Genomic DNA, 20,440 nt, shown 5'->3' with positions numbered 1-20,440 from the left:
CGAGGAAAAGAAGAGAGGAATATGGAAAGTGAATGAGATAAGAATGGTGATGCGTAGCAGAGCTCTCAATTTGAGAGCTCTGATACCATATTGGAAAAAAAGATTGATGGAAGAAGAAACAAGAAAGAAGAAGAAGGAAAATACTCTGAAATCTTTGTTGAATCAATGGGAAATTTTTACAAGTAAGTTCTATGCCTTAAGGCTAGAAAACAAAACTTATATAACACAATTACTGAAAAAGGTAACAAAAGAAAACAGAAAAACTAACTTAACCACCTGAACAAATTAAAACAGAAAGTAAATCTAACTAAGCCAAAACGGGCCATCCAAAGTGGGCCTTAGGGAGGAGCATAATCACTTCCATATGTACAAGTACAATTTTTCGCGTTGTGTTGGCACACAACAATTTTTTTTGCACAAAATTAAATGTTTTTCTTTTTCTTCTATTCTCTCAATGGTCTTGACTTATGCTTAAAGAATTTGTAAGGCTCCATTCTTTAGAGTACAAAGTCTCGAGGGAGAAAAACTTATATTGATATGTAACCAACACATCATGTCTGGAGATACATAGATTTATGTTTGTTGGTGCTATCATTTAGCAATAAATTTTAGAGTAAAAAATAGTCATTTTAGTAACTCATATTTTTCGACATTAACAGTTTAGTCTTTCAAAAAAGAAAAGACCTAAAATTGTCATCAAAAATTTTAAACGTGTATCAAATTAGGCCCTTTTGGGGTCAAATAGTCCCTTCCAAGTGTTGTAAAATATGCTAAAAAGGACTAATTTGACCCACATTTGAAATTTTTTGGGACCATTTTTGGTCTTTTCTTTTTTGAAGAACTAAACTGATATGGTCAAAAAATATGATAGACTAAAATGAGTATTTACTCTAAATTTTAATTAGAACTTAACTTTTAATGTATTAACAAAATTTGATTAGTTATATATATATAAATACGTTTTCACACGAGTCTTTCTGTTCACGAGGACCCATGAAAATGTGTCTTACAGAGAGCCAAACGGTCAACCATATCATGGTTTGAGACTGATATGCTTGATATGACCTTTCCATTTGGGCTTTCATGTATACCATTTGGGCCTACATTTAGAAGCATTATAAAGTCATTATCTTCATTTATTTTCCTTTGTTCCTCGATTAATTCGTTCAGACAAGGAGCACATCTGCTGACTCATATTGTGTGCCACTTTATGTGTCATGTGTTTGTAATTGGTCAGATTAATAATTAAATTTTAACTTAAATATATTTTTTCTGACCAATCACAAACTCATGACATATGGAGTGATACAAAATATGGGACAACAAATGTGTACACTTTAGACAGTGTCATATTGCTATCCAAATTATGCAAATCCTCGTTATTATTAAAATAGTCCTTTATCATGCTATAGTGCTATATTGCAAATTATTCTAAACTCATTGATCAAGTTCTTCATCAAGCTATCAAACTTTGCAAATTATTATTTGTTTAAATAGTTCACAGTTTTTCTGGTACACATAAATACAATGAGATGTTTATTATTATCAAATATCATTTTGTAAGGTAAAGGCTTCACATAGCCAAATATCATTCAATTGCATTTTTTTTTGTGTACATAAATAAGAGTTTTCCTCAACTCTATAAGTAAGAAACTAATTCTTTTTGGGTATATGATTATCCCTTCCAATTAGTGTTGCTCGCAAGAATTAAACTTTTGATGCATCTAGATATCTAGTAAAGTCTTACACCACTATATAACATGTTATTCAATTGTATATTTATGAGCTATGACCTATGATAGGATACCAATAATGTATTGGTCTAGTGGTGTAAAATCTCGCTAGATCGTAAGATGACCAAAATGTTAAAGGTTCGATTCCTGAGAGCAACATTTGTTGGGAGGAGCAACCACTAACCCAAAAATGATTAGTTCCTTACCTAAAAGGGTGAGATAATACTTTTGATAGTAATAAAAAAAATTCTAATAAAAGAATTTGATGCAAAAGTCAGTAAAGAAACCCTTTTAAATTAAAGAAGTATATTTAGATAAAAATAACAAAATATATGAGAGAGCTCCATGATTACCCTCCTCCTCATCTTTCTATGTCCATAGTTGTACATGCTTTGGTTATTGATTTGCATTCAATGTTTGCTTTAAAACAACTATGTATTTTGATATCTCTTAGGAATTCAAATAAATCATATACATAATAGAATATTTATATCTACTTTGGGTGGAGGGACAATGCACTTATTTTTATATCTACTTTGGGTAGAGGGACAATGCACTTTTCAAGCTAAAATATTTTCTATTTTCATCTTTATTATGAGATATAAATGCACATCGAATATTTTTACAAGGAAAAAACTATAACTTATGATTAGTTCATATTGTTAAATAAATAAAAAATTAGATCCAAATGCAAACTAATGAACAGAACAATTTATTGTAGGATTATCGAAATTGCTCAGAAACTTAATTGGAAAAAATTTAATAAAACATATTTTATATGGTCAACTCTCTAATAGTGAAATACCAATTTTTATAATAAATTGGATTATTTATTGAATTGCCTTTAGTGGTGCATCCTAATAATCCCTAAGCTTATAAAATAATATAATTATTATAAATAAATAGTAATAATAATTTCTATAAATAAAAAAAATTAATGTAAAAAGTCCACCTTGGAAGGAAAATAATGTATTTTGGTTATTTCATATAAAAAATAAAATTAAAACTTGTTTTTTTTTTTGTTTCCCACATGTATCCTCGCACTTGAGGTAATCCTGTCCGAGCCGAGAACATCCACAGGTACGTGTGACTAACTCTCCCAACGAATATTTTTTTCATCTATAAGACTCGAACTAATGTTTTTACTTAAGGGGAATCAAACATGTACTACTTGAACCAACGTCCGTTGGTAAAAAGAAAACTTGCCTTTTGAACACACCCTTTTAAATAAAGAAATTTTATATAGAATTAAAATTTTCAATTTTTATTTAAGGCATGTTTATAACTTTTTTTATAATTTATTCTTTAATATTTAATTCATTGGTTTTTTTAATCATACACAAAAAGTTAACTTTAATATATTAGCCTTTCCCCTTCACACTTTGCAATTGCATGCTCCGATCAAACCCTCTTATTTGTTCTCACCAACTTCAATTGTTTCTCTCATTCTCATCAACCATCATCCATGGAAAACGCCATTGGTGGAAGCAACGTTGAAGCTGGATTTGCGAAACTCCATGGTGTGAATTTCGAGTATTATATGCAAACCTACTCTATCATCCTTGGTCGTAATTCCAAAAACTTCATTGTGGATCTTGATCTCACAAGCCTTGGTGGTGGCAAGAAAATATCACGCCAACATGCACGCATATTTTTCGACTTTACGAGTCGTCGATTCGCCCTCGAAGTTCTCGGAAAGAATGGTTGTTTTGTTCAGGGCATGCTCCACCTCCCCGGAAACCCTATGGTGCAGCTCAACTCACAAGATTTGATCCAAATAGGTGACATAAAATTCTACTTTTTATTGCCATTGAGAAACATTTTGGCTACAACCACAACAATGAAGAATGGAAAAAGGGTTAACTATGAGGATCAAGGTAATGATGATAAAGATTGTGATGGTAGAAGTAGCAAGAAAAAGGGTTCTAAAGGCAAGGCTTTGATGGCTGGAGCATCGAGTTAGTGTTTTTTACTCCTTCTCTTTATGTTAATTTTATGTAATTTTGTTGTAATTATATCACTAGTTAGTAGATTTCTCATTAACATTTTGTATCACATTCTAGGTTCATCTAAAGAATGTTTTGTAAAAGAAAATTTTGCAAATGGCTTGGTAGATTTTCTTTGTTGTTTTAAGAAAAAACAAGTTTTTGAATGATATGGGTGTCTTTGCTTGATAGGTTATGACATATAATTGAGTTTTTTGATCGACAATTATTAATATGTTAGTATTTTTGTTGTGGGTGAAACTCGAATCATCAACAACTCAGAACGTCATACACTCCCTTTCTTAAATTCTTCATCCTCGCCATCAAACCACCCTATGACTTCCGACATATAATTGAGTTGTGTTATTATATACTTCAATTTTTAAGATGAAGCATGTACATGTCAATATATTCATCACTCATTAAGTCTTTTTAATTAATAATATAATGAGAATATATGTTGCTACATATCAGATTTATATTGAACTATATACATGGCATTGCGCCAATGTATCCACCATTGAATTTTACAATAGTTACACATTTCTAAACCTTAATTATATGTTGAGTGGTGGATGTTGCATGTATATGATTTTCCATAAAATTGAGTATGTAATTCAACTCATTGGAATTGTATATTTTTCAGTCTAGACATTCTTTCAATACAAATAGATAAATGAGATTTTTCGCCATTGATGACATTTTTCCTTGTACTAGTGTTTTTAAGTTCATTTTGTTTTTAAGATTAAAATGAAAGTTATTCATAAACAATAACAAGAATAACTACGAAGCCTTATTATTAGGTAGGATTCACATATCAAATGCTTCTCTCCTACTAAATCATGTTTATATACAAATGTTGATATATATAAATTCTTTTTACTAATTTCAATAGTTTTTCCTGGTCTACTCTATCTTTATTTAGGCTACTTAAATATCTTATGGCGAGATACATATATTTTATAGAATAGGTGCTATTCAAAATTTCTTCCAATTTCATTCATTCTAATTATATTTTATCTAGTGTATCTATTTTTATTCTAACAAACATTTTATTTTTTGCTACATTGGTTTTATTCTCATAGTAATATTTCATTATTGAATATCATACAATATCATAGGTTTTTCAACTTAGCGTTAAAATAATTCCTTAAGCTTTTCATTAATCTTTCTATCACAAATAATAAAATAAAAGGAATACTTCCTTTCACTCTCCCACTAAAATCATATGACTTACATCTCCCTCAAATTCCTCTTTTATCTTAAAAATACTTAAACTTTGTGACTTACGGTTTAGTATAATCTTTGATTATAACATCTAAGCTAGAAATACTACATTTCTTACTAAACTGCAATCCATATACTATGCCACACTTATATTTAAATTGAAGTTGCCTACACCCAAAACTTATGTCCATATAATATATCTAGCTTCTTAATAAATTTCTCTTTTGACACTCTAGGATAATATATCATATAGGAAACACATATATTGTGACACCAACTTTTTGGATATGTTCAATATTCACATTCAAGACTAACATAAATAAGGTAGGTTTAAAGTTAATCCTTGGTGAGGTGTAGTCCTATAACTAGAGAAAGATATTTTTTAACCTCATTTTGTGTACTTATAGTAGTTGTGACCCATCATGTATATTATTAATTACCAGAATGTAAGTGATATCAATTCCGGTTCTTTCTACTATAGAGTTTTTCACAGTTCCTAATTGGACACATATTTTTCCCATGTGGTTTTTCTTGATTTTCGTCTTCCTCTAGGAATTGGACTAACTTCCATTTAATCTACTATCCAAATAAGGGCTTCTACCGGTCTCCTCCTCACATTTCCAAACCATCTAAGGCACGATTCTAAAATGTTTTCTATAATAAGAGCTACTTCAACTTTCTCCCTGATGCATTCATTTTTATTCTTATCTTGTTTAGTGTGTTCACTCATCAAACACAACATTCTCTTATATACTACATGTATTTTATTATTTTGTTGACATCTTATCGCTCAACATTTCGTATATAATATTGCAAGTTTTATAGTCGTGCGTTAAAACTTTCCTTTAAGCTTGAGTGGTGCCATTTAATCACAAATGACACTTGAAGCACTCCACCATTTCATACAACCTGCTTGAATTCTATGGTTCACATCTTCGTCAATTTTCTTATTGTCTTATATGGTTGACCAAATTACTTAAATCTAGTAACTTGTGGTATGATGTCATCCCCAATATTTACCGTCATAGTAGAGTTTATTCTTCTCTTACTATATTTATACTACAAATATTTCATCTTACTTCAACTTATATGACATCTATGTGCTTCTAAAGCTTGCCTCCACAATTCTAACTTCCCATTTAATTCATGCCTCCACAATTCCAACTTCCCATTTAATTCATCTCTTGAATCTCCCACTAAGACAATATTATCCGCAAAGAGCATGTGTTGTGGCATTGGTTATTGGATATACTTAGTGAGCACATCCAAAACCAATGCAAACAAGTACAAACTCAATGATGACCCTTGATTTAGTCCCATAGTAATAGAAAAATCTTCTGAGATCTCATCTTGTATTCTCACGCTGGTCTTTACCCCATTATACATATCCTTGATTGCTCGAACACCTTTCTTCTCTAGATCATTCCATAAAACCTATCTAGGCACCTCATTACCATACGCCTTCTCCAAATCAATGAAGATTATATGCAAGTCCATTTGATTCCTTCGATATATTTTCATCAATCGTCATAGAAAGTATATAGCCTCTATGGTCGACCTCCTCGACATAAAACCAAATTGATTTTCAATTATATTCATCTATTATCTCAACCTCCACTCAATTAGCCTCTCCCATAGTTTCATAGTGTGATTCATGAGCTTAATACCTTATAGTTTGTACAATTCTATATCTCATCCTTGTTCTTATAAATAAGGATTAAGACGTTTCTCTTCAACTTGTTTGACATATTCTTAGACCTCATGATCTCATTAAATAAGTTTGTAAGTTATCTAATACCTTACTCTCCTAGAACCTTCTAGGTCTTAATAGATATATTATATGGTTTATCCCTTTTGTTATTCTCCATCATTTTTAGAGCTTCTTTCACTTCTAACTCTCAAATTCAATAATAAAAAGTATAATTTTGAACCCCAATATAAAATGTTTATTAATATCACTCTCTTCTCTTAATTTCTACTCAATTACTTTATCTCAGCTTCATTTTATGGTTCATAAGTTTAACCCTTTATAACTTGCCTAGTTTTTCTTTTATCTAGAACTCCCAAATTTTATGATATAATCTTTCTCTCTAATATTTATCCTATTTTAGTGCAACAAAATTTTGTGACCTTCACTAGTAGCTTTTAAAAGTAATTATTTCATCTTCCTTTGATTTTCTATTCCACAACCAATACTATGTCCCTTGTCTTTCCTTCCACACTCTTAATAAGCATGTAAATATTTATTTTCCAATCTTTGACGCCTAAGAACTTATATAGCCCATCAAATGCTTTAACTATTGCTTTTCTTAAGACTTTCTTGATATTTTTCTTAGTTGTCTTATATTTTTCCTAATTTTTCTAGGCATATAAAATACTTCATTGCATTGTTTTAATTTTTCATTTCACTGTCAATAATATGACATCTCTATATTTTGGCATGGGATGATTTATTTTTTTGGTTCCCTTCTTGAATGTAATGTAATGTGGTTAAATATGTACATTGCTTTTGTCAAGGTCTTATATTTTCTTTATATTTGTTTTTAAGGATAATAAGGATGATGTTAAGATATTAATTAGTACACTCTATTTCACACTTTGACTATAGCCTCAGCCATGAAACCCATCCTTCATTTTCTCCCTGCATATCCAATATGAGACTTCACACTTGAATAAAACCAACAATCTCTCCCTTAAATGTGGGTACCACACACTTTCCAGTCTGCTCCCCTTGAGTCCATCATGTCCCAGCCGAACCATCGGCTCTGATACCACTTGTTGGATCATACTACGACCAAGGAGCCTCCAACCACCGGGGAGTTCCATTGTTATGGATATGGGAAGAGTGAAGAGTCATAAGTGAGACACCACGTCTTGAACCCAAACCTTAAGGCATTAGTTTCATGAGCCTTTCCTTCTTATAAACTCTTTTACTCCTCCTCCCTGCATGCATATCCAATGTAAGACTTCACACTTGAATAAACCCAACATTTTCCTATATATATATATTATATCCTTACAAATTCATTGTACTTATTTTCAAATTAATGCTCTACTTCTGTTTCGTATGATTTATATGCTTGCTGGTTACTCTGTAGTAGAAATTTCTCTTTTTTCTCTTGCTCTTCCCGTGCTCTATTTGGATTATGAAAATGTAAAATATTACAATTTTTATTTTCATTCCTTCTTTTTCATGTTAAGAGGACAAACAATTTTCTGTTCTTCCTTTTCTCTCATTATCCAACTCTTCCTTTTAGTTCCTATCTTTTTATTCATAGTAACCATATTTAAAATAGTTTCTCATTCGTTGTAGCTATACGAGTCATCCATTGCTACAAGTGCACTATTCACCACTAACAAATATGCTACAACTTTTAAATAATTAAATAGGTAGATTTTTAGTGAATAGGGTTAATTAATGAGCATCTAGATGATAATTCATCAATCTATGATGATTTACTAATTGCTTTTTCTTTTCATCTTTGAATTTATTAGTTTTGATTTTGTAGCTAAATTTCAATTATTTAAAATTTTAAATCAAAATATGTGTGTATTTTTTTGGAATATTGCAGTTACATTCAAATATATGGATCAGATTTTGTATATTGAAAAATAAGTCTCTTCTTCTTATAATGTTATAAATTGTGAAGCATGATAAATGACAAAATATCTAAACTTAAATTATAATTAAATTAGTCTACATATACTTGTAATTAAATTATAATTGGCTTCTTTTTCTTCTTGTCTATTTATAGTATGACATGAGTTTTTAACTTTTTCTTCATAAATAGTTAATTGATTTTATCTTGTAAGATATGCAATGTACCCGGCTTAAATTTAAATTCCAAATCTGTATGTTTTCCTATTTACATGTTAGGTATAGGTTAAAGGAGTAGACTATAGCTTAAAATTTAAGTTTAGAAAAATATAGATGAGTTCAAATTCCACAGCAAAGAGCCAAAGATACTAGCTAGCATAAAGGAAATGGCCTAAAGTGCATGATAGGTAGATATACGCAATCTTATATCTACAATCAATATAGACTGTTTCATGAAATCTTACATCAACTTATATGACATCTATGAGCTTCTAAGGCTTGCCTCCACAATTCTAACTTCCCATTTAATTCATGCCTCCACAATTCCAACTTCCCATTTAATTCATCTCTTGAATCTCCCACTAAGACAATATTATCCGCAAAGAGCATGTGTTGTGGCATTGGTTATTGGATATACTTAGTGAGCACATCCAAAACCAATGCAAACAAGTACAAACTCAATGATGACCCTTGATTTAGTCCCATAGTAATAGAAAAATCTTCTGAGATCTCATCTTGTATTCTCACGCTGGTCTTTACCCCATTATACATATCCTTGATTGCTCGAACACCTTTCTTCTCTAGATCATTCCATAAAACCTATCTAGGCACCTCATTACCATACGCCTTCTCCAAATCAATGAAGATTATATGCAAGTCCATTTGATTCCTTCGATATATTTTCATCAATCGTCATAGAAAGTATATAGCCTCTATGGTCGACCTCCTCGACATAAAACCAAATTGATTTTCAATTATATTCATCTATTATCTCAACCTCCACTCAATTAGCCTCTCCCATAGTTTCATAGTGTGATTCATGAGCTTAATACCTTATAGTTTGTACAATTCTATATCTCATCCTTGTTCTTATAAATAAGGATTAAGACGTTTCTCTTCAACTTGTTTGACATATTCTTAGACCTCATGATCTCATTAAATAAGTTTGTAAGTTATCTAATACCTTACTCTCCTAGAACCTTCTAGGTCTTAATAGATATATTATATGGTTTATCCCTTTTGTTATTCTCCATCATTTTTAGAGCTTCTTTCACTTCTAACTCTCAAATTCAATAATAAAAAGTATAATTTTGAACCCCAATATAAAATGTTTATTAATATCACTCTCTTCTCTTAATTTCTACTCAATTACTTTATCTCAGCTTCATTTTATGGTTCATAAGTTTAACCCTTTATAACTTGCCTAGTTTTTCTTTTATCTAGAACTCCCAAATTTTATGATATAATCTTTCTCTCTAATATTTATCCTATTTTAGTGCAACAAAATTTTGTGACCTTCACTAGTAGCTTTTAAAAGTAATTATTTCATCTTCCTTTGATTTTCTATTCCACAACCAATACTATGTCCCTTGTCTTTCCTTCCACACTCTTAATAAGCATGTAAATATTTATTTTCCAATCTTTGACGCCTAAGAACTTATATAGCCCATCAAATGCTTTAACTATTGCTTTTCTTAAGACTTTCTTGATATTTTTCTTAGTTGTCTTATATTTTTCCTAATTTTTCTAGGCATATAAAATACTTCATTGCATTGTTTTAATTTTTCATTTCACTGTCAATAATATGACATCTCTATATTTTGGCATGGGATGATTTATTTTTTTGGTTCCCTTCTTGAATGTAATGTAATGTGGTTAAATATGTACATTGCTTTTGTCAAGGTCTTATATTTTCTTTATATTTGTTTTTAAGGATAATAAGGATGATGTTAAGATATTAATTAGTACACTCTATTTCACACTTTGACTATAGCCTCAGCCATGAAACCCATCCTTCATTTTCTCCCTGCATATCCAATATGAGACTTCACACTTGAATAAAACCAACAATCTCTCCCTTAAATGTGGGTACCACACACTTTCCAGTCTGCTCCCCTTGAGTCCATCATGTCCCAGCCGAACCATCGGCTCTGATACCACTTGTTGGATCATACTACGACCAAGGAGCCTCCAACCACCGGGGAGTTCCATTGTTATGGATATGGGAAGAGTGAAGAGTCATAAGTGAGACACCACGTCTTGAACCCAAACCTTAAGGCATTAGTTTCATGAGCCTTTCCTTCTTATAAACTCTTTTACTCCTCCTCCCTGCATGCATATCCAATGTAAGACTTCACACTTGAATAAACCCAACATTTTCCTATATATATATATTATATCCTTACAAATTCATTGTACTTATTTTCAAATTAATGCTCTACTTCTGTTTCGTATGATTTATATGCTTGCTGGTTACTCTGTAGTAGAAATTTCTCTTTTTTCTCTTGCTCTTCCCGTGCTCTATTTGGATTATGAAAATGTAAAATATTACAATTTTTATTTTCATTCCTTCTTTTTCATGTTAAGAGGACAAACAATTTTCTGTTCTTCCTTTTCTCTCATTATCCAACTCTTCCTTTTAGTTCCTATCTTTTTATTCATAGTAACCATATTTAAAATAGTTTCTCATTCGTTGTAGCTATACGAGTCATCCATTGCTACAAGTGCACTATTCACCACTAACAAATATGCTACAACTTTTAAATAATTAAATAGGTAGATTTTTAGTGAATAGGGTTAATTAATGAGCATCTAGATGATAATTCATCAATCTATGATGATTTACTAATTGCTTTTTCTTTTCATCTTTGAATTTATTAGTTTTGATTTTGTAGCTAAATTTCAATTATTTAAAATTTTAAATCAAAATATGTGTGTATTTTTTTGGAATATTGCAGTTACATTCAAATATATGGATCAGATTTTGTATATTGAAAAATAAGTCTCTTCTTCTTATAATGTTATAAATTGTGAAGCATGATAAATGACAAAATATCTAAACTTAAATTATAATTAAATTAGTCTACATATACTTGTAATTAAATTATAATTGGCTTCTTTTTCTTCTTGTCTATTTATAGTATGACATGAGTTTTTAACTTTTTCTTCATAAATAGTTAATTGATTTTATCTTGTAAGATATGCAATGTACCCGGCTTAAATTTAAATTCCAAATCTGTATGTTTTCCTATTTACATGTTAGGTATAGGTTAAAGGAGTAGACTATAGCTTAAAATTTAAGTTTAGAAAAATATAGATGAGTTCAAATTCCACAGCAAAGAGCCAAAGATACTAGCTAGCATAAAGGAAATGGCCTAAAGTGCATGATAGGTAGATATACGCAATCTTATATCTACAATCAATATAGACTGTTTCATGAATTTGAACTCGTGAAGTGTTGACTACTAAGCAACAACTTTATCATTGCGCTGAAGTTCACCCTTAGAATTGTCGACATTAGTCTAGGTAAAAATTGGATGTAAAATATTGTTTCCCTTTGATGCTCATAACTCCTAACTTAGGTCATATCTCTCTTTTTAGTATTGATGTATTCAAATGGTTTTTTCTATCCATTGAATGTTCAATAGAGAAGAGTTTTTGGCTTTGAAATGATCAAAACATAGAAGTCCTTTTTTTGCAATAATAGAATATAAGAAGAAAGATTAAATTGAGAGATTCATGCAAGTGAGGATAAAGAATCCCTATAAGAATGAAAGAAACAAAAAATAACAGCATGCATGTTTCCTTTGCATCATACCTGACTAGTGCATTTTGCTACAATTGTGCAAGTTTTTGCACTTGATTCCAACTTTTTTTTAATGAAAGCATTTAATTTAAATTCCTATTCTACATGAACAATATAGAATTCGTAGATTCTTTACGTGCATATTCAACAACTATTTCTTTGTTCAAGTGTTATAACATCTTCCCAACAATCAGTTTTTCCAACAATATATTATTAAAATGAGTTTGTTGGTGCAGATGAGAAGTCAGAAGGAAGATCTTCAGCTGAAAATCTTCAGCTTCAACAATCTGAAGAAAATGATGTTATCACAGCTATAGTTACTGTTCTCTCTGATCTTTGCAATCCTGGACAATGGATACCTATGGAGAATTTTCATGCAGAGGTTTGTTCTGACTATCATTTAAATTTCAACCTTCTACATCATTCCTTTCACAATTGTTATAAACTTTTTTAATCCATCCAATAGTTGTCACATGATTCTATTATGCATATAAACCACAATGCAATAGTGATATCATTATGGAAACTTCTAAAACTGTAATATTACAGCCAGCCACAATTACGATCGTGAAATGTGATTTAAAACATGGTATATTGGTTTGGCATATAAAAATCCTACTATTTAATTCTTGAATTACATTAAACTCTTGAAATTTTGAAGTCCATAGTGATAAAAGAGTAATGTTGTGTTGCATTTGGCATAAACAATTACTTGTTTTATCATTATCATGCATATTGTGATTGATTGTGTTAGAAATGAAGTTGTTGAAGATTGAAAGAGAAAGAAAGCAGAAAGAAAACATGTGAGTAATAGTAAAGAAGATAATGAATAGTGCTTCTATTATTGGAAAGTGGAAGTTGGTAATTAACAACCAACTAGCTATAAGAGTTGCCATTTATAGTGTTAGTTATTGAAACAACCCATTAACAACTAAGGCCCAATAACTTGTTCTAGCTTTTGAATTACAAATTCTTCTTCACTCCTTAATTCAAGCTAGATAAACTAACAACTCCTAGTTGCCTTCTTAACTTTTCGAAAACACCCTTCTTCAATGCTTTGGTTAGAGCATCAACAAGTCGCTCCTCTGATTTGCAGTGTTCCAGCTTCAGATTCCCTCTATCTACTCAATTTCTTAGGAAATGAAACTTTGTTTCTATATGCTTGCTTCGTCCATGAGCTATGTGATTCTTGGCCAAGTTGCTAGTTGACTTGTTATCTACATAAAAGCAGCATGTGTTCTACTGTGTGCATTCCCAGTTCATTGAGTAAAGAGAGCAACCATAAGGCTTGACATCCACCCAAACATGCTGCAATATACTCTGCCTCGCATGATAAGAGAGCTACAACTTCTTGCTCTTTCTATCATCTTTATCATCACATCAATCTGCATTAGTATAACCAATCATGGTTGCTTCCTCCTTGTGCTTTTTGGTTGGGAAGAATACTCCATAATCTAGTCTCCCCTTCAAGTATCTAAACACTCTTTTTACTGCCATCATATTGAGTGCTTAGGATTCTCCATGTACTTGCTAACCACTCCAACACCATAAGTAATATTTGGTCTTGAGTTGCAGATATACCTAAGTGATCCTATCATTTGCCTATAGAGTATAGAGTCCACAGTTTGATCTTTCTCCTTTTTTCTACATAGGGCATTTCCAGTCTCAATGGGTGTAGGGGATGGATTACAATCAATCATATTGAATCTCCTAAGCACATCAGATGTGTACTTCTTCTGGTGCATAAGTATGCCTCTGGTTGTCTCCATAAACTCAATTCCTAGGAAGTATAAGAGTGTTCCTAAGTCAGACATCTCAAACTCTTGTTTCAGTTTTCTTTTTATACTCTACTTCTTCAATTTTTCTTCCAATTATCAAAAGGTCATCCACATACAAGCATATTATCATCGATGTTTCAATGTGTATGCCTTTGATATAAATCCCATGCTCACTAGTGCACCCGAGGAGTCATTGCTTAACAAGGAAGCTATTAATTTTCTTATTCCATACTTTGGGTGCTTGTTTTAGCCCATAGAGTGCTTTGTGAAGTTTGTACACCTTATGCTCATGACCTGATACCTCGAAGCCAAGAGGTTGTGTTACAAAAACTTCTTTGTCAAGTGGATCATTCAGAAAAGCAGATTTTACATCCATTTGGCATAGGATCCAATCTCTTGAGCTTGCTATTGCTATGACTAGTCTCATAGTCTCCATCCTTGCTACTGGTGCAAATACCTCATCAAAATCTATCTCTGGTTTTTGCAAGAATCCCTTTGCCACTAATATGGCCTTATGCTTGGCCATAGTTCCATCTGGCTTCAACTTAACTTTGTAAACCCATTTTACTGAATTGACTTTCTTTCCTTCTGGAAGAGTTGTGAGTTCCCATGTACCATTCTTCTCAATGGATTTGATTTCTTCTTTCATAGCCTCAATCCAGCACTCTTCTCTAACTGCTTGTTCAAATGTTATAGGTTTCATTTCTGCCAACAGAGCCATGTGAACAAGATCATCTTCAAAAGTGATTGTTGTGTTTGAGAATACCTTTTAGTCTCTCAACCTGGTTGACCTTTGTCTTTGTCTCTAAGGTGTTTTAGTAGAAACTGTATTCCCTTTATTCCTTGTATCTTCTTGTGGTGTTCTGCTGATGAACTCAATACCAATCTGACTTGCCTTGTGTGAACCTTCTTGGTTTGAATTCCATTCCCAAGATTTCGTTTCATCAAACTTGAGATCTCTGCTATATAAGATGGAATTAGTCACTGGATCATATAACTTGTATGCCCATGTTGAATGATATCCTAGAAAGATTAGCTTTTCTCTTTTGTCATCCAACTTTTTTCTCTTATTATCTGGTATGTGTCTACAACATATTGATCCAAATACCCTGAAATGTTTCACACTTGGTTTCAGTCCTGTCCATGCCTCTTATGGTGTCATTCCTTTTAGCCTTTTTGTAGGACTCCTATTAGCAATGTAAGCTGCAGTGGCCACATCTTACCCCAAAATTTCTTAGAAGTTTCTTAGTTCTCATCATGCTCCTGGCCATGTTTAGGACAATCATGTTAACCCTCTCTGCAGTTCCATTGTGCAGAGGAATATATGGTGAAATGATCTCATGAGTGGTGCCTTCTCTTTCACAAAAGTCATGAAACTCATTAGGTACATACTCCCTGCCACCATCACTTCTCAATAGCTTCAATTGATTACCACATTGTTTTTCTACAAGTGCTTTGAAGCTCTTAAATCTATTGAGAACTTCACTCTTTTTTTCCAGCAGGTAAATCCACAACTTTCTAGTGTAATCATCTTTGAAAGACAAGAAATACTTGTTCCCTTCTAATGATTGAACTTCCAAAGGCCCACACACATCAGTGTATTCTACTTCTAATGGTCTTGTTGTTCTTGATGGTATTTGTGACTTGAAAGAGTTCCTAAATTGCTTACTTGTAAGACAATCTTCACATGTTTTAGTTGGTATGTTGATATTAAGAAGTCCACTCACCATTCCATCCTTACTCATCAGTTCTAAGGTTCTGAAATTGTTGTGCCCAAACCTTTTGTGCCAAGTCCATGTTTCATCTGCTATGGATTCTAAGCATTCATGATCCTCAAGCTGGATTCCAATCTTGAAGGTCCTATTGGTTGAGAGTGGAGCCTTCAATATTAGAGTTCTATTCTTATTGAAGATCTTCAACATTTTGTCTTCCATCCTCATGTTGTATTCCTTCTCAAGCAATTGACCAAGGCTTATAAGATTGTTCTTCATTTTTGGCACATACAAGACATTTAAAATGTATGAGGCATTTCCATCTTTCTTCTTGATCATTATCTTTCTAATTCCCTTTGTAACAATAAAGCTATTGTCTGAAAACTTTACCTTGGTCCTCACAGAATTATCAAAGGTCAGAAACCACTCCTTGTGTTCAGTCATATGGTTTGAGCATTACGTATCTAAGCACCAATTGTCTGTAGGAAGTTGATGATCATTTTTTGTAGTGATCATCAACAATGCCTCATCTAAGTCACTTCCTTCTAAGCCTGAGTTATCTATCTCTGCCATCAGTAGGACTTCTTGATCAGAGTCCTCATCTTTGGCTAATATGGCTCCAGCATCCCTACATCTCCTATTAAGTTTGCATTCTGATGCAAAGTGTCCCCAATTCCTAAGATTGAAACATTGGATCTTACTCTTATCTTTCTTCTTCTTTCCACCGAATCCACCACTGTTTAGGTTGCTAAGTTTCTTGGTGTATCTTTTTTCAGATTCAGAGTTTTGGTTTGAGTCAGTTTTGTTGAGTCCTTGGCCATACAGACTAGAATTTTCACCTTCATGTCTCTTATCAATATGCCATCTTCCACCATCTCTTCTTGATTTATCATTGCGTCTTGAGTTTCTCTTCTTAAATTGGACATTGAGTGATATTGTGATTGCATGTCACTTAATATTTCTAAGAATCTCTATTCATGAGCTTCCAAAGAACCTTGCAACTCATCAACCTTGAAATGTTCAAGATCTTTTGAATCCTCAATTGCTATAAATACATTATCAAACTTAGCTGAAAGAGTTTTAAGGATTTTTTCAACTATACCTTGCTCAGATATTTGCTCCCCACAGCTCCTCATAAGATTGATTAGGCTTCGAATTCTAGTGAAATACTTATATACCTTCTCTTGCTCCTCCATCTGGAGCAATTCATATTTCCTTCTTATCATCTGCAACCCGACCTTCTTCACTTTCACACCTCCAGTATAGCACTTTTCCAAGATATCCCAAGCCCCTTTGGAAGATGATGCAGCTGAAATTTTTTCAAAGTTTCAATGATCCACACACTTGTGTGTTAGATAGATTGCTTTACAATCCCTTTTCTTGGTATCTCTAAACTCCAATTTGTGATCTTTAGTGGTATTCTCATCAAGTGGTTGAACCCCAACTTGTACAACTTCAAGGCACTCTTTAAATATGAAAACTGTCTTCATCTGAATGCTCCAATGATCATAGTTCTTTCCATCAAGTATAGGAAAATTTATTGCAAACCCATTCGAGATTGTCATCTCCTCCTTTCAATTTTCACTTCCACCTCTGTTCTTGCCCAAATGATCTCAACTGTGTGCTTCACCTCTTGAAGCTTCTTGTGTCGTTTTTAACACCACCACAGGTCGCTGATCGTTTTTAGCTCTTGATACCATTGTTAGAAATGAAGTTGTTGAAGATTGAGAGAGAGAAAGCAGAAAGAAAAGATGTGAGTAATAGTAAAGAAGAGAATGAATAGTGCATCTATTATTGGAAAGTGGAAGTTGGTAATTAACAACTAGCTAACTATAAGAATTGTTATTTATAGTGTTAGTTATTGAAATAGCCCATTAACATCTAAGGCCCAATAAACTGTTCAAGCTTTTGAATTACAAATTCTTCTTCAAATTGATGATAATTCTTTTTATATTGGACAATATTTCAATAAATGTAGGCAAAACTTTTAATGGATTGAATTGTAACCTTGAAAGTCCACTAGTCTCTATAAATAGAACTCAATCAATGCATTGGCAGAAACACAACAAAAAAGCATAAGAAATTCAATGCTTATTGCATTGAGAGAAATAGTGAGTAGGAGAAATTCCAATAGCATAGCGTGTACATTAGGGATATTCTTTGGTGTTATGTAATACTACAAATATAATAGGAGAGCTAATTAGATACATTTAAGGGTAACAAATGGATGGTTGGAAAATCAACCATCAATCCAATAAATCTATTTAAACTATATTTTAAGTTATCTAACTCATCTATATCTAAACTTAATGGATGAATTCCAATCCATCCATGACTCATTTTTCATGGATTTGAATAGATGAATATCCAATCCATTCGATTTTTTTATTGGAACTAAAAACACTATTGAAGAAAATCATTATTTTAAAAACTAATATTTGAACAAAACATTTTTTAAAATCACCTTTTAAAAAAACACTTTTAAAATCATTTAAGATTTTTTTTAAAAGTGATTTTTTTAAAGAAGTGATTGTTTTTAAAAGTGATTTTTTGAACTTTTTTTAAAAAAAAATTGCAATATTCTATAAGTATATGACATTTAAGATTCTACGTGTAAAAATTTTAAAAAATACTTATAGAGTGTAATATGTATACACTATAAGTATAAAGATTACTACATAATCACTTATCATCTACCATTCATTTGAATGACTTTTTTTTGAAGAGTCAATGATGATTAAATATAAATGACGGATGAGGCATTGATAATATACTACATACATTTTTTCTCATATTTATATATGTTATGTACTTAAGAATAAAATTTTAATATTAACTACATTCACATGTCCTATAATTGATATCAATCTAATAAAGTATTAAAAGTGAGAGTGAGAATAATGGATAAATTTGCTTGAATTTAATTTTTTAAACGAAATTGAAAAGCAAAGAACATCATTTTTTTTTGGATGAGTGTTCATCCAAATAGATATATCCATAGATATGCATTGGATATAATGAATGAGTTTGAATCCATCCATTATCAACAATGTCTAGTGGATTATATCCATTTAAATTCATTAACTCGGATGAATTTGGATAAATTTAGATGAATTATGGATCGTAGATAATTTTACCACCTCTAAATACATTAAATTTAGTATTCCTCACTAAACAAGCATAGATAAGGTAATTCAATTATCCTTTGATATAGTGGATTATCTTTAGAAATTATCCTTTGATTTTTCCTCATTGTTAAAGGGGGTTTTCCATATTATACTTAGTGTGTAGTTCCTTTGTTAATTTTTGTTGGTGTGAATAGTGAAAAGTGAGTCTGGCTGTCCAAGTATTATTCACTTGTTCTATTTTTTCTTCACTAATTTTGGTGTAAACTTTAGTTCACATTCATAAGGTGTCCAATAGGGTACTTGGTAAAATGGAAAATAGAGTGCTTGGTAACATGGAAAGATTGGTGAAAAGTGGGAATATGGAAAATAAAGGAAGTGACTATTGGAAGAAATTATATAGAAATTTAATCCAATTAAACTTCAAGTACTTGTTGCTATTTGAAGGTGGAATGACTCAATGTACTATTATGCATCTAAAATGCATTTGATGTGATACATAAACTTTCACATTTGAATTCCTAATGTTTACTTCTCTATTATTGTTTAGCTGGTGGCAAGGTATAGCAATGTTTGGCACCAAAATACAGTGAAGAAGTATCTCACATCAGAAAATTCCTCTGGTAATGTATGCAAAGGGAGACCTTGGTATGGTTTACTTGCACTATTAAAGAAGCACCCTGAGCATTTTGACATCACAACAAAGACCAAGGATAGGGTCATGATGGAGTTTGTGACTCTGGTCTCTTGAAATCTCAACATTGGTGTCACTTGTTTGACAATGATAGCTTCAAGTGCTGCTTATGAATTATAATAAAGCTGTTGTTTCATCTTCAGTATTATATTATGCCTATATAGTCTGGCATAAAACCTATGCAAAATTTTACTTATGTTGTTATTTTTGTGTGTGTCCTTAATGATACTGCTTTTGGTGTGTCTTGACTAATGCTTTTTACATTAGAAAATACACTTCTATTTGTGTTTAGTTGTGTGGTGATGTTTGCTCTTAGTATTATGTATGGTAATTAAACTTGTGTAAACTATTGATTAGTTGCACATTGACTTGTTAAATACTAGTAGTATTTGCTAATTCATGCATGTTATAAAATTCTTATGAATGTTGGTTGGGGAAAATTTTACCCTGCTATGTAGGTTGATAGTAAAATTATGGAGGAAGTAGCTTAACTTTTATAAAAATTATTAAGATGTATTTTCTAAGAAACTCGTGACTCCCATACACGAGTTTATAAGAACTCATGACTCACATGCACGAGTTTACAAGAACTCGTTACTCCCATACACGACTTTACAAAAACTAGTGACTCCCATGCACCATTTTTGCAGGATTTCGTGACTCCCATGAACTCGTGGCTCATAATATGTGAGTTCCATTTTTTTTCTCTGTCCCTGGGTCTCCTGGAGGGAAGCATATATATTACGGAACAGGATTCTCTATCTTAAAAAATTCATGTTTTCA

The 20,440-nt window shown here is 31.8% G+C and overlaps 1 protein-coding gene across 1 annotated transcript; it reads left to right on the top strand.

The window, feature by feature from the left end:
- The first annotated feature begins 3,147 nt into the window (after positions 1 to 3,147).
- Positions 3,148 to 19,989, top strand: LOC109339277 (FHA domain-containing protein FHA2-like). Its single transcript, XM_019576690.1, has 3 exons — positions 3,148 to 3,691; positions 12,585 to 12,730; positions 19,514 to 19,989. The coding sequence occupies exons 1-3, from the start codon at positions 3,199 to 3,201 to the stop codon at positions 19,712 to 19,714; spliced, it is 840 nt and encodes a 279-aa protein (XP_019432235.1). The 5' UTR covers positions 3,148 to 3,198; the 3' UTR covers positions 19,715 to 19,989.
- The last annotated feature ends 451 nt before the right edge of the window (positions 19,990 to 20,440 follow it).

Source organism: Lupinus angustifolius, unplaced genomic scaffold (assembly GCF_001865875.1).
Source record: "Lupinus angustifolius cultivar Tanjil unplaced genomic scaffold, LupAngTanjil_v1.0 Scaffold_65_78, whole genome shotgun sequence".
NCBI classification, from domain to species: Eukaryota; Viridiplantae; Streptophyta; class Magnoliopsida; order Fabales; family Fabaceae; genus Lupinus; species Lupinus angustifolius.
The sequence above is the reverse complement of the archived record's forward strand: the minus strand, read 5'-3'. Positions and strand labels throughout refer to the sequence as shown.